Genomic DNA, 24,771 nt, shown 5'->3' with positions numbered 1-24,771 from the left:
AAAGCAGGGTCAACCCAGCTTTCAAAAATGAACTACGAAAAAGCAGCTGCTTCTGAAAAAGCGCCCTTCAAAAACAGCCCCTTTGGTTGAGCTTTTGGCTTTTAGGACCAAAAACCAAAGCCAAAAGCCCAACCAAACAGGGCCTAACATCCGAACGTCAGCCCACACTGCCCACGCTCCGCGCACACCAACAACGCCCGAGCACCGAAACAGAAACAGGAGAGGCTGCGTTGCACACGGGCCTCGCGACGCGACTCGCGGAACGGAAGCCCTAGCTTTTTCCTTGCGTTCTTCCACCCCCTTCCCTTCCTACCCCCGCGCCTCCGCCCCCGCTCCCGCCTCTACCCCGCGCCCTCGCCTCCGCCGCGCCATGTACCCGAGCCCGTACGCCGGCTCCGGCGCCGGAGGGAAGATCCGGCGCCGCCCGCCGCCCCGCGCCGCCTCAACGCCCTACGAACGGCCCCCCGCCGCCGCCGCCGCGCACCGCCTTGCGGCTGCTGCTGCAGCAGCAGCAGCGGCTTCCGCATCCTCGGAGCCGGGCGGGGAGCGCGGCGGTGGGAACGGTGGCTGGGTGTCCCGGCTGGTGGACCCGGCCTCCCGCCTCATCGCGGGCGGCGCCGCTCGCCTCTTCGGCTCGGTGTTCCGCAAGCGCCTCGCCCCGCCGCCGGCCCCGTCTCCGCCGCTGTCGTCGCCTCCTGGTGAGCCCAAGATTCATCTGTGCTCCTCTCTGCTCCCTCAGATTGGCATCTGCAACAACCGTCCGTGATTTTGACTGGGGCTAGGGTTTCGGGCTTCCCAAGCATGCTAGGGTTTACCTCACATTGGTAAGCACATACGTAAGGTTTTGGGCGATTTTGGCAGTGGCAGATGTATTGCGGATACATAGAGGTGAGCTCGTGATGAAGCCGAGTTGTTTTGCCGTGGTAGCTCACATGAGCTTTCCTGCAGAAACGGAAAGCTTTGAAACCGTGGTTTGCAGTTATGTATATAGTGCATTAGCATTGTTTAGCTTTGATTATATACTTCAAAAGGAAATATGTCACAATGATTGATTGGTGTATGCTAGAGTCTAAATTTTAGTGCTCGAGAGGTGTCCAACCTATTGGATCCTTGTGTTTTTATTGGTGGATGCGAAATAAAAGGGTTCTCTTACTCTCCCCATTCTTTCTTACTGTTGGATCTTAATTCTTATTAGCGATTGTGTGTAATGATTACCTCTAAATAAATTAATAAATTATATTGTTGCTGGTCTGATCGCAGTTTTTTGTGCTTGCAGGAAAAAATAATGAGCCAAAACAGGACTTACCTGATTCAACACATGTTGTAAGTAGCAACTGACCGTTTGCAGTTAAACAGAACACATTATATATTATGTTTAATGAGCCTGTGTTCTATTTGGTATCATTTGGTTCACCGTTGTTCAGACCAGAACATTTGAAAACTCAATGCAGGATTCGCTTCCAATCCCAGAGGGTGGAATGGAGAAAGGGAAGAGCATAGTTGGCACATCAGATGACAAAGCATTGTCTGAAGTAGAGCACTTGTTAATGCGGAAGACATTCACTAAGTATGTATCTACATAATTACTATTCTTCAATTTCTTGTGTTTAATCTGCTATATTTTTCTTAAAATGTATTTTGTAAATTCTCAGTTCATAACTAGCATTCACCCTCACCCCTGGTATAGTGGCTATTATCTGGTTCTGTGATGTTCCACCTCTTCCAATCTAAAACATATTTCAAATGAGATTCCCTTTTGTTGTACTGCTGCACACAGTGTGCTCTTCGCCTTTCCTCTGTTTGCGCTTGCGTGTTGCTTTCACAATGTATTCTTTCGCCTTTCCTCTGTTTGTGCTTGCGTGTTGCTTTCACAATGTATTCTTTGTTCAATGCTACTGAAGCTGTTCATGACGAGCATTACTTTGCAGGGTTGAGTTTGATCGTCTTACAGACTTATTGCATGCAAGAACCATTGAATCTGATCCACCTAAATCAATTGTTTCTCGTGAGGAAAAGAATGAAGAAAGTATCAGGATTGATGGAATCGGAGGCTCAGCATTACGTCATATGGATATTGACGATTCTCCAGCTGTTAAAGTAAGGATTCAATTTGCTCATACAAGAATTTTGTGTTATTCGTGAATATGGAATAACAGAAAATTCTGTTATCCAATGCCTGAATACCATGAAATTTCATGCTGTTAGTTAGAGCCACAAGAGGAAGGCTTGTACAATTTATAGTTCCTTTGTCCTTGGAGTTCTGTGTGTATCACCAAGGCTCTTGAGGCGGTAGGGGGAGGTGAAGGCTTGAGGCGAGGTGATGTCACACCAATCTAGGAACAGTAGAATGCAGCAGAGAAAGTAGCAAAGAATGGGGAAAAAGATAAATAAAGGGAAGAAAGGGGAAGGAGAGGCAGGCCGAGCGCACCATCGAGTCTATACCCCTTTTCTTCGCGACTAACCTGAATCCTGAACTCCTGATTGCTCGATGTCCAAAATGTACTGCTTGCAGTGCTACTGCTCCCTCCTTGCTGGGTACACATCCCATCTCTGTGTCCCCTCCTCTCTGCCGCCACCCTTCCTGGAGGGAGTGCTGCGCCGGCCATCAACGCCGAGCTTGGTGGGGGTGGGGGAGATGGTGGCTGCTTGGCCTGGCCGTCAACTTCCCCAGCTACTCTTCATATTTTCTTCCTCTCTTCTCACTGCCTTTTTGGTAAACTGTCCATTATGCCTAGGCTTGCCGATGCGCCTTGTCTACATTGTGTATCATTTAGATCCCTTAGAACTGCAAATTTATGTTACCAAACACTAGGCCCTATTTAAGGTCAATTTTGGTTATGTGTATGCTAAATGAGAATAATGGAACATTACTGAGATTTTCTCCTTATAATTTAAAGACCTCATTTAAATTAAAGACTGGCAATTCTACATTTATAATTTGTTTCAGATAAAAAACATGTGAAAAACAACAGCTTATGTTTGAAATAAGTTCCCATGCCATGTCAACTAGTTTTTGTTCCCTATTGGCTCCCAGTTAGTTTGGGGCCTTGGGGGGCCTAAATACACATAGGTCTCAAGTTTTTGTTCAGGGATGCAAATGACATACCTGTGCACATTTAGATTATTAGCTTCAACGCCTGTTGTTATTGCACTCCAGAATATGTTGTTAATAAAGCTGGTTAGATTGTTGGATCCATGTTTTTTCCTGTACTAATGTAAAATCACTAGTCTGATTGGATGCATGTAGCTCAGTAAGCATAATAATTTGTCTTGGTATGACTGTTTACTACTATATATACAATTGCTGACTTGCAGCATCAACCATTCAGTGAGCTAGGAAGAAGCTAACAAATGTAGCTTTGCTTTTAGGTATTGTTGTCTGAAACTTCTATTACCTTTTATATTTAATTCCTATCTAATTTGCACTTTTACAGGTACATAATCATGGTGCTAGTTCTCCTGCAGAACTCGCGATACAATATATGAGCTCTCGTTATTCGAGGGAACTCCAATCAAGTAGTCTGCGGAGCCGATTGTTTCTTGAGAATAAAGGTGAAGCAAGCAACATTGCCAATGATAGGAGGTCTGGACCACCAATTGTTCAGGCACCACTTGAATTTCGGAAGGAAAACCCTGGTCTCCCTGTAAATGGCTATGGGACTTCGGGATTACGTGGGCGGTCAGCGATATATAGAATGTCTCGCTCTCCATATTTTAAGGTTGGTATATATCTAGTGCACATTATGTCAGGTTCTTGTAGGTTGCTAGTTTTCTGATAAGTATAGTTTTGCATTGCAATGGCCTCAAAAATATAATTTTGACAATCAAATGTAAATGCTACTATAAAATTGCATTATCATCTAATTTTACTTGTATCACCTTTTCATTTATACTTGACAAATATTGATGGCCAGTGCTGGTCAGATTTAAAATAGTTTGACTTAATGAGTTCTAGGATATCACCTTTTTCCTTCACCAGAGGTCACAAACACATATTTATTTGTATGTGCTCCACACAGAATGCTCTTGGTTCTACGGCGCTAGAAAGTTTCTACTTGTTCATTTAATGAGTTGAGAAGAGCTTCCAAAGTTATTGGAAGTAATTTTTTGTTTATGCATCTTGTAGGGTCAGAACTATTCCAACAATTTGAACACGTCTTCATTGCCCCAACGAGCACAAAGTTTGCATGTTGGTGGCAGGCAGGTAATTTATTAAACATTTGTAGTACTGCATAGCTTTAAGTACTGAAGTATGCATTTTTTTTCTTGCATTATACACACATATTAGAAAGCGATGTGGATACGTTACAGAATTATGGTTGTGAACGTGTAAAATCTATGATTTTCCTCCTGATGTCCGTGATGTGCCACATGCAAGTATTTATATGATAGAAGACAACATATCAACTTGTTTTATTGATCCTTGTATAATATCATGGAATCTAGGCTTGTTGGATACATCATTGAGGAACTTTCTTTGAGGTGTATGTAACTTCTGCGTGGTCTGAACTTTATGCACCAGAGTTTTCTCACTATACTCTCATCTTCATAACAGGTCTTGAAACGAAGTGGGGCTGAATTAGAGAATGAACTTGGATCTATAGGCCCCATTCGTAGAATTCGGCAGAAGTCAAATATGATGTCTTCTTTTAGAGATTCTCGTGCAAATCCTCGAGGAAGCCTTCTTACTAGCCATACAAGTGGTTCTGATTTCACCGAAGACAGCACATCCATTCAGTCTTCGAGCTCAAAAAGACTATTGGTTGGGAGTAGTCAATCTCTGCGACCCCTAGAATCCAAAAAGAATGGGGGAGGTGGTAAATCTAGTGATAGCATTCCACCCATACCTGCTCAATCAAACAAGATGGCTGAGAAGATATTTGAGCAGCTTAATATAATAGCTCCATCGCCAAAACAGCAGCAGTCTGTTACTCCGAATGCTAGTAATTCTATGTCAAAGAAACCTGTTTTGCAAGATGCTGGGCCAAGCAGTATGTATCACCAATCTAGTTCCCTGAAGTTTCAAGATTTGGATGGTGCAAATGGACCCCTTGATACAAACTTGAATGGTTCCCTGTTGAAGAAAGACAAGCTAAATATAATAGAAGACGTACCGCCAAAAGCTGCCTTTTCTGATAGACCTACCCTTTTGGGGAACTCAGTTTCTGCTTCTAAATCACTGACGCCAGGCTTTAAAATGGCTGTGATAGAGGTATGAGAAATGTGTACTCTTTTTATCAAATGTAATGCAGTCATGTATCCAATACTTGTGACCTGACACCTTTTTCTTACCGTTATGTTTTCAAGGACTCACCAGAGTTGGATGATGATCTGGAGGTCCCTATTCCATCAAGTAAGATAGAGGTTGAAACAACTGAGCAAAAAATTGATTCAAATAGAAAAGAACAGAAGGTTGAACAAAATATATCAGAGCAAAGGGTCGAACCAAACTTAAAGAAGAACATTGCTGGTTCTCCGGTTAGTGAACAGCCTGTAGCATCACTGTCTAAAATTGTCCCTTCATCTGGTGGTTTGCTTTTATCTAATGATCCTGGGAAGGCAGTTCCCAATCCTTCTGTGGACAACAATACCGGTTTTGCATTCTCAAATGCACCTCCTGGCACCCGTCCTGCAACTGGTGTATCAGCAATGCCACTTGCTTCAGTTAAGGACGATAAACAGACTGGTGCTTCAAATTCTATTTTTGGCATCAAGCAGTCAATTGCATCAGATTCGGAAACATCAACTGTAAAAAACAAATCCACACTTGGGCAGAGGTGATTTCTCTTATATCCTTGTCTCTCTTTTGATGTTTCAGGGACCGTTTACGTTATTAGTAGTAAGAATGTGCACCATAATTGCAATGTCTTATGTGTTACTGTGAGATTGAGTATTTATCTTATCATGAAATTGGTTAGACTTGGTGTTAGTAATTGGATGTGGATCCTTGATGGACAGTGGAGACATATTTTTTTTTATAACTTAGTGATTCATTTAAAAAATCTATATAGTCTTAAAGCTGATCCTCCTGGAATGTAAGCCTGGTTGTTTTCAATGTTTTTAAGTCTGCTAATCTCTTTTGCTTTTTATGTTTCCAGTGTCACGAAGCCCACAACATTTGCCAGCACTAGTCCAGAGAGAGGTGATAAAACAGAAAAAGCAGAAGATGTAGCTAAATCATCGGACAAGGTGTTGCCCTCAGCTGCACCAACAACATTGAACGCACCTCTCCATTTTACTTCTGCGACATCTACTTCGAGCCTGAGCAATGGCTTCTCATACTCGCCACCAAAGCTCGAAACTGCTCCACCTACTGATAAACCTGCTATCAACTCTGCTGCTTCCACCTCCATATTTGCTGTACCCAGTAGCAGTCCAGCTATTTCATCGTCTCCTGCATTTACAGCATTTAGTTTTTCTTCCAGCGCTCCGGTTGGCTCGTCAGTGGCAACATCAGCTAAATCAGATGGCACAACTGCTGAGAATAAGGCAGCTAGCACCATATCATTTGGTATAAGGGGTGCAAAAGATGAAGTGAAATCTGTGGCACCAGATGCAACCAGCAAGCCATCATCGATACTTTTTACTTCACCTGTGTCATCAAGTATCGCAAGCTTTTCAAGTTCTCCCGTCACATCTACACCTAGTTTCTCCCTGGTTGCAGCTTCAAGTGATGCTGCTGGCATAGCTATGGGTGCACCATCTAGTACTTCCACTGCACCAGGTTTACAGTCTGCTTCAACTCCATCATTTACATTTCCGAGCTCTGGAAACAGCCTTTTTGGGTTCAGCTCGCCAGCCCAATCTACTAACCTCAGCACATCATCAGTTGCTGGTAGTACCTCTCAACCATCAGCTGCTAGCACACTCTTTGGTAGTAAGCCCACACAATCAGAGGGAACAATGCAACAACCATCCCAGAGTTCAAAACCACAATCTGCCTCACCATTCCCGGCCATGACTCCTGGAGTTGGTGCTTCCTCGTCTGGATCTGGGACCTTATCTTTTGGACTTGGAGCTTCCTTGACTGGTTCAGGGACCATATCTTTTGGTGTTGGAGCTTCATCTTCCGCACCTGGAACTTCATCAGCTTTTGGGGCAGCAACTCACTCATCTGGGCCTGGGGTTCTCTCTTTTGGGGCAGGAGCTTCCTCATCAGGATCTGGGACTGTTCCCTTCGGAGTTGGAGCTGCCTCATCTGGACCTGGAGCCGTGTCTTTTGGATCAGGAGCTACCTCGTCTGGACCCGGAGCCATGTCATTTGGAGCAGGAGCCTCCTCATCTGGACCTGGGATCGTGTCCTCTGGAGCAGGAGCCTCCTCATCTGGACCTGGGACCGTGTCTTTTGGAGCAGGAGTCTCATCTGGACCTGGGACTGTCTCTTTTGGAGCAACAACTTCCACATCAGGGGCTGGATTTGGCAATTCACCATTTGGAACTGGAGCTACGTTTGCGAACCCATTTAGCTCTAGCTCAAGTACTGGGTTCACATTTTCTTCACCTAGCTCTTCTGCTGGTGCATCAACGGTAGCCAGTACGAGTGTGTTTGCCAGCACCTCCGCAGCTTCTTCAGCCTCAGCTTTTAGCAACCCTTTTGGCTCAAGTTCATCCCCACCCAGCACATTTACATTTGGGCAATCAGCTTCTTCAGGCAGCGGTTTTGCATTTGGAGCGCAGCCAGCTCCAACGTTCTCATCTCAACCATCATCAGTTTTCTCATTTACTTCAGCAAACACTAGCATGAACTCGTCTCCACTGCCTACATTTGGAATGACTAATACCAACACAGACTTCGGCATGGCTCCCCCTGGAAATGATCAGATGAACGAAGACAGCATGGCAGATGACACTAGTCAGGCGGCACCTGCGCCAGCGCCAATATTTGGTTCTTCATCATTTGGACAGCAGAATATCTCGCCTGCTGCCCCGGTATTTGGTGCTCCGGCAGTCCAGCCAGCTGGGGGTTTTCAGTTTGGGGGCCAACAAGGCTCAGCACAGCAGAACCCGTCCTTCCCAGCTGCTGGCAGTCTAGAGTTCCAGGGTGGGAATTTTTCGTTGGGCAGCGGGGGTGGTGGCGGTGACAAGTCAAACCGAAGAGTGATCAAGGTCAAAAGGACAACAAAGAAGAGATAAGGGTGAGCCCTCTGGAATCTGCAATCAGTGGTGTCATTTGGGATTGCATTGCACCGCTTGGTACCAACCTTGCCTCGGTTTATAATCAAGGGAATGAAGTTAACTACGATGAGGTTTTATGGCCATACATATTTCCCTGCAGCAGGACGTTAACACCATATATCTCATGGCTAGGGCTGGACAAAATACTCGCCAACTCGCTCGACTCGTGGCCGGCTCAGCTCGGTTCGACTCAGCTCGTTTTAACTTTTTCACGAGTTGAGCTGGAAGTCTAGCTCGCTAATTTAACGAGCCAGTTCGAGGCTGCTCACGAGCTGAAACGAGCTAAGGCCTATCAGCCCACGACCATGAAACCAGAAGATGATGATGCTGACCTAGAAGTGTACACCTATTCTGTTGGTATGTAATCCTTATTTTTAGCTGTTTCATATGAATTTTAATTTTATAATTGTTGTGGTACTTAAATGTTGATTTTATGGATTGTTTTTCAGGGAGAAGATGATGCTGACATTGAATCTGCGGACTTTCCTAAGTTTGTGGTGGCAAGCAACTAGTTAGTATGCTGGAACTGCATGAGGACCAGCTATGTTGCATGGTTGATACTTTTGATGAACCTAATATGTATTAATTATGTATGGTTGCATAATGGTGGACGTTATCTTCTGGAATTAATGTAGCATAAACATTATAAACATGTATGTCCTATTTTTTTTAGTAGCTTACGAGCTAAACGAGTCCAGCTCGAGCTCGGTAACGAGACGAGCCGAGCCGAGCTGCCTCGTTAGCCTAACGAGCCAGCTCGAGCTGGACCGAGCCTAGCTGGCTCGCCAGCCCTACTCATGGTTGGCTTGTAAACCCATCCTGCCCCACTCAATTCATTTCCTCATCTGAGTCGGCATGCATGTTGTGTAATATGCTTGTGCTCTTGGGGTGTAAAATAGAACAAAGATGTGTCTCCAGGTGTAATTTTTGTTTTCTTGGCCCCAAATGCCGTCTTGATTTCTTCTCTGTGGTTTGCCTCCGGTATATTTGTCTCGGAGTGTAATGCACTGTTGTATTTTTGTTCTTGGTTTATTACATTCCACAACAAGGTCAGAACTGTAGCGTAGAATCCCTATCCAAACTAATTATGCGTACGCATTGATTGTTTACGCGTCTTCCGTGAGCTGTTGCGTGCTCACGCCACGCTGTGTTGTCGTTCCCGTGTGCTTGACCGGTTCTCCCTGAAAGCTACCGCTCGGCACCTATGTTTAATCCGTAATCGGACGGGCACCTAATTTGGAATTTTTTGTCCGGCACAGCTGAAACTGGGATGTTACCGGCCACCTGCCGCGGCTGGTGGTAGTCTGGGAGAGCCGGAGATCCGGACGCCCATTGGCTGCCGGACCCGGTGCGACGGCGACGCGCTTTGGACTTTGCACAGCGGAGCGGCGCGACCCGGTCGGTCGGCCACCCACGCGCAAGGCGCTCTCGCTGGTGCTCGTTTCTTTCCCTCCGCTGTCAGGGAAGTGGAAGAGCCGGGGCGACAGGACAAAACAATGACACACGGGCGTCGTGCCCCCTCGCCGCCCCCCACTTCGCGCCCTCTTCCTCCTAGTTCCTGCTCCTTCCTCGCCGTGCCATGTCAAACTCATCAACAGCTAGACATCAACAGCTGAGGTCCCTCCGCCTCCTGCTGGATCTCTTTTTTGTTCGCTTCTTGGTCCATTCATACTTCCCCTCACGCACGTAACGAGGGATCCCGCGTTTCCACCCTCAGCTCCTGCCCTTTTGTTGCCCCCGCTTCCCCTCTTTATGCTCTCATCACTTCTTGTCTTCTTCAAGCTAGTAGCTGCCTATCATGGTCATGGTCGAGCTGCCGCCCCCTTCCTTGTAATCCTCCGTCCTCTATAGAGGTTGTCCTCCTGCCCCTCTCTCTGCCTTGAACAATTTGGTTTCTAGCATCTGAGTGCTCGCCTTTGACTTCTTCTTCCTCCACCTGCCGCGCCGGCAGGACGACGAGGTCCAGAGCTCGGTGGCCATGCTGTCACTCTCGCCGCTTCATTATTGTTGATGCGCAGGCGTAGGTGCTGTCCCAAGGCGTCAGATTTCTGCATTGCGAGCTCCGGGATACCTTGTCTGGCGTTGACTTCGACACGCACTCGACGAGGCGATCGGCGCATTTCTTTCCATATCTTGGGTTTCCATAGTTTCCCGCGCGAGGTATCCGATCTCCTGCCCGAAAGAGGTATGTTCCCGGATGCTGGAAGAGACATACATCCATATATCCGCGACGTGATCTGAACCGGCGCGGAGCTCGAGGAGTTGAGAGCTGTGTTTCTTGGATCCGAGCGGGGGTCAGCTTGGGCGCCCGCCCCGAAAAAGATTCCGGCGACTCGTGTTCGCCCCGCCCGCCGCCCGCCGCGATGGGGAACACGTGCGTCGGCCCCAGCGTCACCATGAACGGCTTCTTCCAGTCCGTCTCCACGGTGCTGTGGAAGACGCCGCAGGACGGCGACGCGCTGCCCGCCGCCGCCAATGGCCCCGGCGGCGCCAGCCCGGGCCGGTCGCAGTCGACGCCGCCGAAGCCAGCGTCCGACGTGCACGTCGCCGTGCAGAGCAAGGCCCCTGAACCCGTCAAGATCGCTGCCTCCCACTCGGAGCCGGCGCCCAAGGCCTCCGCCACCGCTGCCGCCACGCAGGACGCCAAGCCTGCCAACGCCAGCCCCAGCCCCAACTCGTCCGCCGAGGCGCCGCCCAGGCCGCGTCCCAAGGTGCCGCAGGTGAAGCGTGTGTCCAGCGCCGGGCTGCTCGTCGGCTCCGTGCTCAAGCGCAAGACGGATAACCTCAAGGACAAGTACAGCCTGGGGCGGCGGCTCGGGCAGGGCCAGTTCGGCACCACGTACCTGTGCGTGGAGCGTGCCACTGGCAAGGAGTTCGCGTGCAAGTCTATCCTCAAGCGCAAGCTCGTCACCGACGACGACGTCGAGGACGTCCGCCGGGAGATCCAGATAATGTACCACCTGGCGGGACACCCCAACGTCATCTCCATCCGCGGCGCGTACGAGGACACCGTCGCCGTACACCTCGTCATGGAGCTCTGCGCCGGCGGCGAGCTGTTCGACAAGATCGTGCAGAAGGGCCACTACACCGAGAGGAAGGCCGCCGAGCTCGCCAGGGTCATCGTCGGCGTCGTCGAGGTGTGCCACTCCATGGGCGTCATGCATCGGGATCTCAAGCCGGAGAACTTCCTCTTCGCTGACCAGAAGGAGGAGGCCGCTCTCAAGACCATTGATTTTGGTCTCTCCATTTTCTTTCGCCCTGGTGAGTTTCTGCGATCACATTGTTCATACGTTGTTGACGTTGTGAACATAACCTTTCATCATTCAAAAAAAAGAAGAAACCCTACATGTCAATCCGAATTGGTATTTTTGTACCTTGTTTTTCTTTCCTTTGACTTGATCCATGATTTAGTTATGTGCTCCCATCCCACCAGCATTTTATCAACATTATGTGATGCAATGCCATGCTTCTCAATTTATCATCAAACCAATTATGATGCGGTAATTGTTATTATATGTCCGAATTGCCAGAGCTGTTTGATGACCCTATTTCAACCAGTTACAGAGGAATGGCATCTGCTATTCAATTTACCGATTCGATCTTCACCAGAATTAGAATTCAGAATATTTCATTCATTAGGTGTGATATGTGGTTAGTGATACTACATTATGTTTTTGTTTCTGTACCGGTGAAAATCTGATCCTTGTCACTAAATTTATTTCGAAGGATTTTTTTGTGCCACCAACAGTTGAGACATACAGCTTCATATATTTACTAGTCTGCAACTCTGCATTCCATCCTTGTGATATCAATCATTCTCCATTTCCCTCAACATTTATGTTCCATCTTACTTCAGGTCAAATATTCACTGATGTCGTGGGTAGCCCTTACTACGTCGCACCAGAGGTCCTGAAGAAGAAATATGGTCCAGAGGCAGACGTTTGGAGTGCTGGTGTAATCATTTACATCTTGCTGTGTGGAGTGCCACCATTTTGGGCAGGTGAAATACTATGCAATTTTCAGTCCAATGATAGTGATACAGCAATACAGCATTATGCAAATCTCCTGGCCAATCTCTTGCACTGATCACGCTCTACATTTGTTTGTCAATCAGAGAACGAGCAGGGCATATTTGAGGAGGTTTTGCACGGGAGACTTGATTTTGAGTCAGAGCCATGGCCCAGCATCACCGAAGGCGCCAAAGATCTTGTGAGGAGAATGCTTATTAGGGACCCACGGAAGAGATTAACTGCTCATGAAGTTCTACGTGAGTTCCTGACTTACCATCAATCACATCGCTTCCCCATTCATGCCTGCATCATTCCCATTTTCGCAGAATTGCATCCCTTCAACAGTGCATTGTAGCTGCTGTAATTGCTGAAGCAGTGTTGTCTGTTATCATCTTTCAGGGCATCCGTGGGTTCAGGTTGGTGGATTGGCTCCTGATAAGCCGCTGGATTCCGCTGTTCTTTCTCGTATGAAGCAGTTCTCGGCAATGAATAAGCTGAAAAAGATGGCTCTTAGGGTAAGTGGTTTGGTCTTGAAAGAGTTGTTTCACACACCTCTTTATTTTGTGCATTGGTGTTGGACCTTAGCTACCATCGTCTTGCCCTTGTACTCATGCGCCCAGTCAATACCTGCTGTATGGCCATTTGGCTGATGCAAGACGCATTACAGATTCATGCAAAACAAAAGGAAATACTAAATGGCAATCCATCCAAATGCATGGTTGAACTGAACGCTGTTCCTGCCGAAGAATCCAGCCAAACCCGGCCGCTTTGTCCTGATATCTAGGTTTGGTGTTTGTTTGCAGGTGATCGCCGAGAACCTATCCGAGGACGAGATCGCCGGCCTGAAAGAGATGTTCAAGATGATCGACGCGGACAACAGTGGGCAGATCACGTTCGAGGAGCTGAAGGTGGGCCTGAAGAAGGTGGGCGCCAACCTCCAGGAATCGGAGATCTACGCGCTGATGCAAGCGGTAAGCGATCCACCTCCAGTTTGTTTTAGACCTTGGATCCAAGTCACGGACTGAGATCCCTCCCTGCTGAAAGAAAAAAAAAATGACTGTTCCTGTGCTTGGCAACACGCAGGCGGACGTGGACAACAACGGCACGATCGACTACGGCGAGTTCATCGCGGCGACGCTGCACCTGAACAAGGTGGAGCGGGAGGACCACCTGTTCGCGGCGTTCCAGTACTTTGACAAGGACGGCAGCGGGTACATCACCGCCGACGAGCTGCAGGTGGCGTGCGAGGAGTTCGGCCTGGGCGACGTCAAGCTGGAGGACATGATCGGAGAAGTCGACCAGGACAACGTCAGTATATATATCCCCTCGTTCCGTCTGTCTGAGAGCTCTAAATCTGAATTGGTCTGAACCCGTGGCTGATTTTTCTTTTCAAAAAAAAAAAATGCAGGACGGGCGCATCGACTACAACGAGTTCGTTGCAATGATGCAGAAGCCGACGGTGGGTCTGCCCAAGAAGGCCGGCCTGCAGAACAGCTTCAGCATCGGCTTCAGGGAGGCACTCAGGATGGCCTGATCACCCTGAGCTCCTGCTTCGTGTAGATGATGATTGGAGTTTGGACCTGAGTGAGTAGAGTTGCTGTAGAGACGGTACTAGCAAGTGGTAACTGGCTTCCTTCATAGCATAGGACTGATGAGATGAGATGGCTCGAAGCTGCTCGAGACGTGTACATGTGCCATCGAGGCAGGCCGCCGCAGGCCCCAGGATCGGCTCGACTGCTTGCGCCCTGTTCGTTTGGTTTGTTTGGCTGATAAGTCATGACTAAAAATACTATTAACTAATTTGACGTAAGAAAAAAATATTATTCGTTGACTAAAAAATACGATTTGTGAATCAAACAAACCTAAACTAAACTAAGGTTCCAAACGGTTTTGTTTCACGTCGCGTTCTCATGTGCCATATCTGTCTGTCTCTGTCTGATACTATTATATATATATACTACTAGTATATGCCGTGCGCGTCGGTGACGCGACGCGAAACCTGCTCGCCGAGCTCTGACGGGATTCTGTCGCCTTCTCCGGCCACCAACCCGGCAGCTGGCAGCCCAACGCCCCGACGTAGCCGCCGGCTGGATTCCCGTGGCGGTGGGCGGTGGATGCTTTTGTCGCGTCTGAGTTTGGTTGGGCCAAGTTCCGACGCGGCCCAACAAACCGCTCCGAATTTATCGCGCTCCGGCCTCAGGCTCAGCCCGCCAAGAGTTGGCGATTAACGTGCATGGTCCTGACGGAGTTCTCAATCACCGCCTCACCGGTGGCCATGTCATGATGTGAAAACGTTTTCACCCTCGGCTCGTACTCTCAAAGCCTGAAACCCCCACCACACCAGCAACGCCCACTTGCACGATGGGTTCAGCCGTTCAGGGCCCGTTCCTGACTTCCCTGTCCGGCTGTTCCTGGGACACAAACCCGTGGTCCGTCCGTTAAACCCGGATGCTACCATTAGCGTGCATCGCCCGTCGGGACCACGCGACTAGTGACCACTGATTACCAGAATAGCTGCACCTACAGTCTTCAGCAGTATCTTCGGTTTACAGCAAGGTTACCTGCCATTCTGTCTGTTCTGTTGTATAGGACTAGAGTTTTCCTCACTGTCAAACGGACCGTTACCGGTAGTATAGCAGGAAGCAGACCTTAGTTGTTCGCCACTAAGACCCTTGATCATAGACAGTAGTATACAATCATGCAAATTGCAAAGCCATCCGGCATTAGCTGTTGCCTGCTTGATTAAGGGGGTGTTTGTTTCTCTTCCTAAACTTTAGTCGTTATCCCATCAGATGTTTGAACACATATTAAATATAAACTAATTATGAAACTAATTGCATAATTTATGACTAATTTATGAGACGAATTTTTAAGCCTAATTAATTCATAATTTGACAATATGGTGCTACAGTAAATATATGCTAATGATAGATTAATTAGGCTTAATAAATTTATCTCCTGGAGTACTAATGAATTATATAATTTATATTTTTATTAGTATTCGAACATCCCATACGGTATAATGCCTCCTAAATTTTAGTCGTCGAATCCCAACACCCTCCAGTAGCACCAGCAGCTTCTTGGAGCATCTCTGGTTTATTGTTCACCACGAGACCCCATAATGTTCTCCAGAAGATTCCTCCCCACTGTCACGACTCTTGCAAGTGCAGCGCAGGTACACCCAGACACACATCACACAGCCTCGCAGTCGCAATCTTACAAAGATTAGTGATCACGACGAATGCGACAATATCTTCACGAAAAAAATATATATTAAAAAAAGAAGGAAAAAAGAATAATAGTAAGAATGATCGTGTGTTTACCCGATATTCTCATTGTCAAAACGGGAACAGAAGCAAAGAATGACAGAAAAACAAAACGTTTTTAATACCTTCCTATACACAGACGACGACCCTGGGCTTGTTCATGTATGGACAATTTTTTTCTGCCTTTCTTTTTCTCTTTTTTTTTTCTGGACACACCAACAACCAACCGAGTTTACATCCCCCCACCGGATTCATTCATTATTATTCTCATAATAAACAAAAAAGAAAAAACAAATAATAATGTGGACGGCTTCCTCCCTCTCCAGCGCCAGCCCATCATCAGTTCGTTCGTCTTTCGGTATCATCGAGATCAAATCCTTTCTCCGTCTACTGGCAGCTTGCGAATCGCGATCGCTGACCGAAGAACCCAGCCATTTGGCACGTTGCTTCTAACAACTTGCCTGCAGTGTGTTTAGTTGGGGAACAAAAGCGTGAGGCTAACTGCATGGTTAAGAAAATAATGACACCGAACATGGTGCCCAACAGAAGAAGTAATACTTTGGTAGAAAGTAGCAAAAATAAAGGCTAGATTATGCTGTAACAGATAACTTGTCAAATCAGCAGGACAGCACCCGATGCCTATGCCAAAGAAAACTTGCAGATTTTAAAACATATACTATTTTTTTTTTCATGCTCAAGGGACATGACCCTGGGTCCCTGGCCGATGGTAACTTGGCTTCGAAGGCTACAAGCAGGAACGAATAAAAACCATCTATGGAAAGGTGGAATGGACCTGGTATCAAAATCATGTGGAATTGAAAATACAGGGCGGAGACTGAAGATTACCCAAAAAGGCTAGACTAAACGTATCAAATTATGCAATCAGCATTGCCAATTTGCTATGTCGCAGTCCTATAATGTCATTGAGGAAGAATCTCCCTGATCATGATGCAAGGGCTATTGCAAGAGAATTTTCGTTTCAACAGTGCAGAACTGGCCTAATGATTTTTTAGGTCCCTGCCCTTCAGACACATCACATTCTTAGAAGGTTTTGGTATATTCCTGCTCCCAAGTACCCAATCTTGAGTAGCCATCTGATTTCACAATAAATGCTAACCAAGGCCTACAGAGGTTTAGTGGCTTGGATTGAATTGAGCTGTCTAATTCAGCTTATATGTATATTTCTTAGGTTTTCCCTCTCTAACACAGGCCAGATTTTGATTCCATTCATTTATCAGTTTCTGCAGTCTGAACACTACCAACTATCGCTATTTTCCCCTGCAAGGCACACAATTCGGCCTTGCCCTACCTCTAAGCATAACCAATTTATTTAGCTACTATTCCACCAAAACTATGACAACAAGGACGTGACCAAGGCTTCGGCATGAGACTTTCATGCTTTGCAAAAGGGCAAAATTGTTGCTCATGTGTCATGGGTTAAAGAATAGTGTTGCTTGCAGTCCCAGGAACGGTATCAGCCATCAAAAAGATGCTGAAGGCAACCACCCACCGGCCACCAGCATATGCTCAACCATCACTATTGCTTCAGTTCACATCCATGTTTTCACGGTGGTCACACGTTGGCCAGTACTACAGAAGGAGAGAATTTGAGACAGCATTCAAAAACCTACAGAAACTACAGTAATATTGGTTGGTTCAGTCATGGTAGAAAATATCCAAACGGGCACCGACAGTCCCATAAGCCCTCCAATACGGCCATGTCAATTGGACTGTAAGGAACCCTAATTGCTGCTTCTATTTTATTTATGCCAACGCCTTCGTCTTTATTCTACCCGGTACTCATCACCCACCAGCTGATAAATTATTAATCCTGGCCGCTAGGATCGGAACACTCACCGGTACCCTCACCGACAACATTCTGACCACTAAGTCTGATCAGCTCGCGTTGATTGATGTTAACAATCAGTTGCGAAATTAATCTACAAACCTCCCCCAATCTAGATTACGAGCTGTAAATTTCGGTGCTATTATTGAAACAAGGACAATGTGGTGGGCTACTTTTGAGCAATCTGTAATGATACGAGCAGGACAGAAAGGACCAAGTCCAGATCTGAAGGTACTGACCTCGCCGGAGCTTGATCTTCTTCTTGTGGGTGACGATGGCGGGAGGCTTCCTGTTCGGGTCGGCGGTCTGTGTGGCCTTGGTGTCATCCGGCGCGAAGAGCACGGCGTCAATGCCCTGCACGGAGATCCTGCCGTCGGTGTAGATGTCCGGGTCGAAGAGGTAGGCGGAGCCCTCGCCCTGGCCGAACTTGACGGAGCCGTCGGCCTCCCGTGCCACCACCTTGTGCGGCAGCCGCAGCGTGTCGTAGCGCACCTTGCCGAAGCGGCGCACGGCGTTGTACATGGACTCCTCGGTCTGGTACTCCGGGATCATGTGGTAGTAGAGGATGTTCTCCGGCGACCCCGGCTCGCTGAGCTGGTCCGTGGTGAGGCGCGCCATGGCCTCGTCGTTGGGGGCGAGCACGGTGAGGACGTAGCCCTCGGAGACGAGGCGGCCCATCTCGGTGGCGAGGGAGGTGAGGTTGACGAGGATGTCGGCGAGCTCGTTGTAGCCGCCGTAGAGGAGCAGCGTCTGGATGAAGTCCTTCACCTGGCTGTGCCCGTCGAAGTGGTGCTTCCCAGAGCTCGGCCCCGGCGCGGGCGCGGGGGCGATGGAGGGTCCGGGCGCCATGGCGTCCCAGATCGGGAGCACGGGGGGTGCGCCGGGCGGAACCGGCGGCGCCGGCTTCTTGAGGCGGTGCGTCCTGGGGTCGACCTCGGGCGCGCCCGTGGGCAGCACGGCCGAGATCGCGGCGAGGCTGCGGCGGCGGTTGAAGTCCTCCTGCACGGAGCGCGGGACGAGGAGGCGCTCGATGCCGTGGATGACCCCGTCGGGCCTGAGCACGGCGTCCGGGTGCGTGACAGCGGCGTGGCCGACGCGCATGCCGGTCCCTGCCGCGGCGAGCTCGACCTCCTCGCCGGAGAGCGTGGGGTGGGAGGCGGCGGGCCAGGCGTCGGAGGGCAGGCGCGAGGGGAGGACGTGGTAGAGCAGCAGCGCCTGGAGCGACTTGAGGTTGCGCGGCTCCAGCAGGAAGCGCTTGAACTCCGGGTCGAGGTCCCGCTCCAGCGCCTCGTTCCGCGGCGCGAAGATGGTGACGTTGTGCTTCCCGACGGCGTCCTCCAGCGTCTGCAGGAGCAGCGCCTTCTCCACCAGCTCCGCCAGCTCCGTGTAGTGCGAGTCCAGCAGCGCCACCAGCACGGAGTTGGAGTTGACCCCGACCGCCGCCGCCGCCGCGCCGGCAGAGCCGGCAGCGCCGGAGCCGGCGGCGGGCAATGTGGGTTCCTGCGGCGCCGTCTCCTCGGCCGCCGCCCCTGACCCCGCCAGGAGCAGGAGGAACAAGACGAGGGTGCCGTGCACCGGGGCGCCCATGCCTGCGCGCGCGGCCTCTGGTCCCTGCGGATTGCCCTGCCTCCTCCTCCTCCGCCGCCGCCGCCGCCGCTGCTACCGCTCGGTGGTGCGTGTGGCGCTGCCCTCCTCTGCCTCTGCCTCTAGCCTTCTCTCTTGTTCCCAGCTAGGTCGATTTGTTGGCTGGGGAAGACAGCGAGAGGATGGAGTAAGTGGGTGGTGTGAGCCTTTCTTTAGGGTGTGTTGTTTTTCCCTACTTTGTATGTCGAGAGAGAAAGCAGGGTGTGGTGTGTGTGAGAGAGCTTGCTTATAAGTGAAGAGAGAGAGAGAGAGAGAGGTGGGGAAGCAGAGCCAGAGCCAACCGAGCCGACGGACGCGGTGTGGTGGGTGGGGCAGCGCGAGGGCACAGGCTGGCAGGCGGGGCCGGAGGGATTTGTCGGTGTGCGCAGCGGCGGCCGCGTACACAAGGTTCGCGTGTGCGTAAGGAGGAAAAAGGCGGAACGCAATGGTGAGGTCGGGCCGTCGGGGCCGGGCCATGCCCGTGTCCGTCCGTGTCTCGCTGCCGGCGACGAGGCGGGAAAGGCAGCCAGGTAGCCGAGACCGAGGGCCCCAGGCGGCGGGCGGGCGAGCGCGGCAACGCAACGGATGTCCGCGGTTTTCGCCTCCGCGCGCGAGCATTTCTGCCGGTTTCGGGCGCTTTTCACGGTGCCAGCCAAGCTTTTTGAGCCCCTTGCGGATTGGGGGCCATTCCACGGTCGACACGGATTCCTGTGTGCATTGGTCGTTTCGATCGACCTATGAGATTTTGGGCTGAAAAGCCTGCGGTCAAAAGTTTATTCGCAGCTTGTACGTGTGACATGTCCGTATTTAACCGCCAGATTACGTGACATTATGAATGATTCTAGCAGTACTTACATGCTGAGTTCACTCTGCTGCAGGGGGGCTAAAATAAGTACGTTGCGTAGCATGTCTCCAAGTAAAACGGACTCGATTTGCTTGCTTGCTGGACCCTGGCCGTGGCCTGGCCTGTCCGTCCTCCACTCCTCCGTCGGTGCTACTACTTCCGGCCGGGGCCCAAAAAGAAAATGACCAAGTGATCGAGTGCGTTCCGATTCCTCTCGTGAAAAACAAATGCGTCTCGGTAGGTGCAGGTTGCCAGAATGCCAGCAGAGCCCGGATCACGAGCTTCTTTTCCATGCTAGAGTATGTTATCATCTTCTTTTATTGTTGAGGTCAAACAAGACTACAAGAGCTTTTTGCTGCGGCATGTGCATTTCGCCACGGGGTAATTAAGACGCCCTAACCACTGGTGTCTCTACTACTTGCCCTCGTTTACCTGTAAGTTGTGATACCAACGAGTCAACGGCCTGTTCACTGGTTGTTTTTTTTTTTTTTGATAAACCCGACTGATACTAGTTTATTATGAGAGAAAAACACTATTAATTGACTGATAAATCCTGACCAAACCGACAAGCGAACATGCTAAACGAAAGCCGAAGGACTGAGGAGCAAGCTAAGGCCAAAGATGCAGAGCAATGAGGTGCCTGTGTGGCACTATGGGTGTAGTTTTATTGCATACGGAATTGCAGATGCAGCACACATACAAGCTCTGTGTGGTCTCCTTACTTTCTCGTGCGTCAGATGCGGAGAAGGAGAATAGAAGATTAGATATATCAGGACAGTCCCGATACTACGAACTACTTATAATTTCTATACCTTTTAATTTTTATAGACGCTACATATAGAAATCATGACCCTTAATGGATAGTTTCTACAGAACATTTTTTATTCAATCACATACATTTTTTCTCTATTTTCTACCAATCACATTCCTTCATGTCTTGATTTTCGTGTAGACATGATTTCTAATTTAGACCTGATTTTTATGATTTTTGCTCTCTCTTGTCAATAACTATCTTGCCACATCAGCAAAATACTTAGGTGGTAGTACAATTAATGTCCATAAAAACTATAATAATTTCTGTATTGAAAGTGCCATCGGGCATTTGAGCCTCTGAGGAAGACAACCCACCTTTATATATATAATAACTAATGCCCCATTGCCCCTCCATGATTACTAGGCTAAGCTAGCTAGGCCAATGATCGGTGGCTGATCCACGGTCTAACATAAACCTACAGCTTGTGATTTTTCAACGATATCGTCGTCCGATCCATCGTCTGGCGAAACCATTTTCTTTTGCCTTGCTCTACGTGTACAATAGTTTTTTTTCTACAGGAAGTGACTGTACGGTGTGTGGGCATGAGCAGATCACCACGTTTTTCGGCGTTGCAGCACGGCATGCACAACGCAGCAACGACATTCACACTTTTTGTTTCGCCTTATTCGCCTTATAATTTATGATTTAAACAGTGTTTTTCTCTCACACTAAACCAGTTCGCGGTACTTTCAGTCATGGCTTATAAACCAATTCAGCCGAAACGAACAGGCTGATTATTAGCTTAAATTGACGATACTGCTGCTAAACGTGGCTTATCGAGGGCTTCGTTGGCCGGTCGCCATCGCCGAATGTACATAAGAATCGCCGGTGCCGCGCAGCCCAAAACGGCGATGGATTGATCGGTCATCAATTGGTTTGGGTGCTGCACTGCACCCAAAAGGCACTCGCAGGACAGTACCGTACGAGCTGATCATGAGCTCCTCCTATCCTTATTAACAGATTCGATCTTACGGGGATATGATGCTGATACACGGCATCGGCAAATGCCTGTACAGAATCATTGTATTTTTTTCCCCGAAAGACGGCAGAAGCTTTGCCGAATTTTTATTAGAAGATGAAAAAGGAGAAACAAGCAAATTGCAAAAAGGAAAAGAACCACACTAACACAACTATCCCAGCCCGCAGGCCGGCCACCCTACTTAGAGCAACGAGAAACCAACTGAGAAAAACTATCAAACCCCTCAGCCATAACAAAAGCCCCAATCTTGAACTAAGCCCGCTAAAGCTAAGTGTCGGTGTTTCGAGTAAACACCAACGAATAAATTTGTATTATTGCGCGTTTAGCCCGGATAGTGTGCTAAAAAGACACAAGGTTTATACTGGTTCAAGCACAGGGGCGGATCTAGCGGTGGGGCGGGTGGGGGGGGGGGGGGCTCAAGCCCCCCATACCCAAACCGAATCAGTGCAAATTACTGTAGAGCCCCTATGAATTTTTAGGCAAAGTTCTATAGTATAGGGGGGCTGAGACTTAAGATCGAGCAGCAGTGTTGTTCAGTCCCCCCTAAAATATTTCCTGGATCCGCCGCTGTTCAAGCAGAATGTCCTTACATCCAGTTTACGGTTGCCGCTCGTGTTATTAGCACTGAAAGGTTCGTAGTACGGGGTACAAACTGACGAGAGATGAACGGGACCCAAGTCTCTGATGGAAAGGTTGAAAGGGTGCAGAGCGCTTGGTTGATGCTTCGCTGTGTGTTATGTGATGCGTGGTGTGTTGAATTGATCGGTTCCTTTAGTGGGGTTCCCTGCCTTCCCTTTTATACACTAAGGGGAGCAGGGATTACAGATGAAAGAAAGAAGAAAAATCAGAGGCCAATAAGGTCATTCGAAGGCGTCGGGTCTTCCTTGTCCTCTGAGCCAACCATGCTGCCACGACAGATGGTGCTAGGGATAGCTCCATGCAGGGCGTCTGGTATTGATGATGTCATGCTCTGACTTAATCAGCAAGTGGTTACGTCCTATCCCGCCCGACGGGCGGCGTGATGGACCGGGGTGTTGATCCGCATCCCCACGGGGTGCGGACGGCGCAGTGACTGCACGTCCGTCACTGTAGAGGACGTGAGTCTCCTCTTGGACCATAGCGGTTGTCGTATAGTTCCGTCAGGATCCACGCCTGAGGGCTAATGGCGGCGCCCACAATACTGTAAAACAAATGTCGGCGCCCACAACACTGTTCGGGCTCTGTTATGCCTAGGAGGGCCTTAAAGCGTGCATCCTGTCATATCCTAACGGTACTTTCCTGCAGGCGTGCAGGGTATTGCCCTTGGTATTACGGTTGACTGGAGTGCCCTGCCTCATCTGCGCGTGTAGTTATGAAGGAGTAGCGCGCAGACGTCGGGCGAGGCGGAGCCAGCCCCCAAACGTCGAGCGAGGCAGAGTCTACCCCCAGACGTCGGACGAGGCGGAACTAGCGCCCCGACGTCGGGCGAGGCGGAGCCAGCCCCCGGACGTCGGGCGAGGTGGAGTCTGCCCCCAGACGTCGAACGAGGCGGAGCCAACCTTTGGGGGTCGGGCGAGGCGGAGCCAGCCTCCGGACATCGAGTGAGGCGGAGTCTACCCCCAGACGTCGAGCGAGGCAGAGTCTGCCCCTAGACATCGGGCGAGGCGGAGCCAGCCCCCGGACATTGGGTGAGGCGGAGTCTGCCCCCAGACGTCGGGTGAGGCGAAGCTAGCCCCCGAACGTCGGACAAGACAGAGTATGCCCCTAGATGTCGGGCGAGGCGGAGCCAGCCCCTAGATGTCGGGCGAGGCAGAGTGTGCCCCCAGACGTCAGGCGAGGCAGAGCCAACCTTTAGAGGTTGGACGAGACGGAGTTAACCCTCAGTCGTTGGACAAGAGGTATAGTCACGTTCTTGCCTATTCGGAAGCATCAACGTTTGATGGTTATTAGCTCCTCCTCTTTGGGTACCCCAGTATTCGATCCCTGACAGTAGCCCCTGGGTGATTTAGATAGAATCGCCCGGGGGGTGATTTGACTTGCCAAAGGGTGCGCGCGAGCGCACTAGACGGGTGTAGCCCTCGAGCCCCCTGGTGATTCAAACAGAATCGCTCGGGGGGTGATTCGTCTCGCCAGAGGGTGTGCGCGAGCGCACCCAATGGGTGTAGCCCCCGAGCCCCCGGGTGATTCAGACAGAATCGCCCAGAGGTTGATTCGTCTTGCTAGAGGGTGCGCTCGAGCGCACCTGTCGGGTGTAGCCCCCGAGCCCCTAGGTGATTCGGACCCTTCGCAGGTGTGGCTGTGAGATTTGATGGTTTGTTGACCGGATAGCTTAAGTGGGACCTTGGTATCCCGTTCAATGGGATCCGTCTAGGGTCAGCCTGGCTAAGACTCGATCGTGGGCTGAGACTCCCATGAAGCTTTGTGCGCCTGAGTTTTGGCCGATCACGGGCCCTTCTTTTGTCGTAAGGGTGCCTTGGGATGGTTGTCGAAACCATTGATGGGGCAACCCTCGAACTCCTAGGCCCAACCGGGCTAGAGGAACGCTTTTTGACCTATATCTCTTTGTTGGAAAAGAGTCCTGGTCTGCTCTGGGAGGCAAAACGTCCAGCACGTCTTCGGAGGGAAAAGATAGGGATTACGGGCGCATATCACGTGATCGTGATGTGGTGATGGATTGTGGTAGGTGCAGAGATCTAGATGGATAGTTGCCTTTCTCACATTCGTCGCCCCTATAAAACCAAGGGGTTCGTCCCTAGAGTTCCATACTTTGCCTCCTTGCCTTCACATCTATAACCTACGCCGCCAATCGCCCATGCTCCCCGCATCTGCATCTCTGCCACCGTCAAGTTCACATCCACCCACCCCAATCATTCAATGGAGCCGTGGTGCAAATCTGATATCACCCTCCAGTGTCTAGAGGGCCTCATCCACTGCGGTCTTCTCTGCGTGCGGACCGCCACCGAGGAGTGGCGGTTGCCCAGCGATGAGGATGTGCCATCACCGCTCAATGGCTACGTCATGTCCTTTGCTCACTTCCATGAGCAGGGATTCGCCACCCCCGCCCATAAGTTTCTTTGGGGGTTGCTGCATTACTACAAGGTGGAGCTGCAACACCTTAATCCCAATGGAATCTAGCACATTGCGGCGTTCATCGCCCTTTGTGAGGGGTTCCTGGGGATTAGTCCCCACTTCGACCTATGGCGGTACTTATTCACTGTCACCCTCCTGAAGAAAC

General features: G+C 49.7%; 2 protein-coding genes across 2 annotated transcripts; one reads left to right on the top strand and one right to left on the bottom strand.

Annotated features, from left to right (window-relative positions):
* The first annotated feature begins 207 nt into the window (after nt 1–207).
* On the top strand, nt 208–13,919 carry LOC136536075 (uncharacterized). The gene is made up of 17 exons (XM_066528486.1): nt 208–698; nt 1,277–1,323; nt 1,425–1,567; nt 1,929–2,097; nt 3,435–3,719; nt 4,127–4,204; nt 4,556–5,212; nt 5,308–5,777; nt 6,099–8,130; nt 8,625–8,675; nt 10,323–11,436; nt 12,032–12,175; nt 12,290–12,442; nt 12,585–12,700; nt 12,989–13,156; nt 13,269–13,493; nt 13,594–13,919. Exons 1-17 carry the CDS (start codon nt 371–373, stop codon nt 13,717–13,719), a joined length of 6,306 nt encoding a protein of 2,101 aa, XP_066384583.1. The 5' UTR covers nt 208–370; the 3' UTR covers nt 13,720–13,919.
* Nucleotides 13,920–15,548: 1,629 nt separating this feature from the next.
* On the bottom strand, nt 15,549–19,141 carry LOC136516648 (fasciclin-like arabinogalactan protein 16). The gene is made up of 2 exons (XM_066510101.1): nt 17,537–19,141; nt 15,549–15,912 (listed from the first exon to the last, which is right to left on the bottom strand). Exons 1-2 carry the CDS (start codon nt 18,882–18,884, stop codon nt 15,839–15,841), a joined length of 1,422 nt encoding a protein of 473 aa, XP_066366198.1. The 5' UTR covers nt 18,885–19,141; the 3' UTR covers nt 15,549–15,838.
* Nucleotides 19,142–24,771: the final 5,630 nt, after the last annotated feature.

Source organism: Miscanthus floridulus, chromosome 2 (genome assembly GCF_019320115.1).
Source record: "Miscanthus floridulus cultivar M001 chromosome 2, ASM1932011v1, whole genome shotgun sequence".
Classification (NCBI taxonomy): Eukaryota; Viridiplantae; Streptophyta; class Magnoliopsida; order Poales; family Poaceae; genus Miscanthus; species Miscanthus floridulus.
The sequence above is the reverse complement of the archived record's forward strand: the minus strand, read 5'-3'. Positions and strand labels throughout refer to the sequence as shown.

Bases quoted from the DNA above. Each gene is read 5' to 3' on its own strand.
- LOC136536075 (XM_066528486.1), top strand. From the start codon at position 371: ATGTACCCGAGCCCGTACGCCGGCTCCGGCGCCGGAGGGAAGATCCGG. The intron at 12,443-12,584 runs GTGAGTTCCTGA...ATCATCTTTCAG, and splicing joins AACTGCTCATGAAGTTCTAC to GGCATCCGTGGGTTCAGGTT. The intron at 13,157-13,268 runs GTAAGCGATCCA...GGCAACACGCAG, and splicing joins TCTACGCGCTGATGCAAGCG to GCGGACGTGGACAACAACGG.
- LOC136516648 (XM_066510101.1), bottom strand. From the start codon at position 18,884: ATGGGCGCCCCGGTGCACGGCACCCTCGTCTTGTTCCTCCTGCTCCTG. The intron at 15,913-17,536 runs GTCAGTACCTTC...AACACACTGCAG, and splicing joins GAAGATCAAGCTCCGGCGAG to GCAAGTTGTTAGAAGCAACG.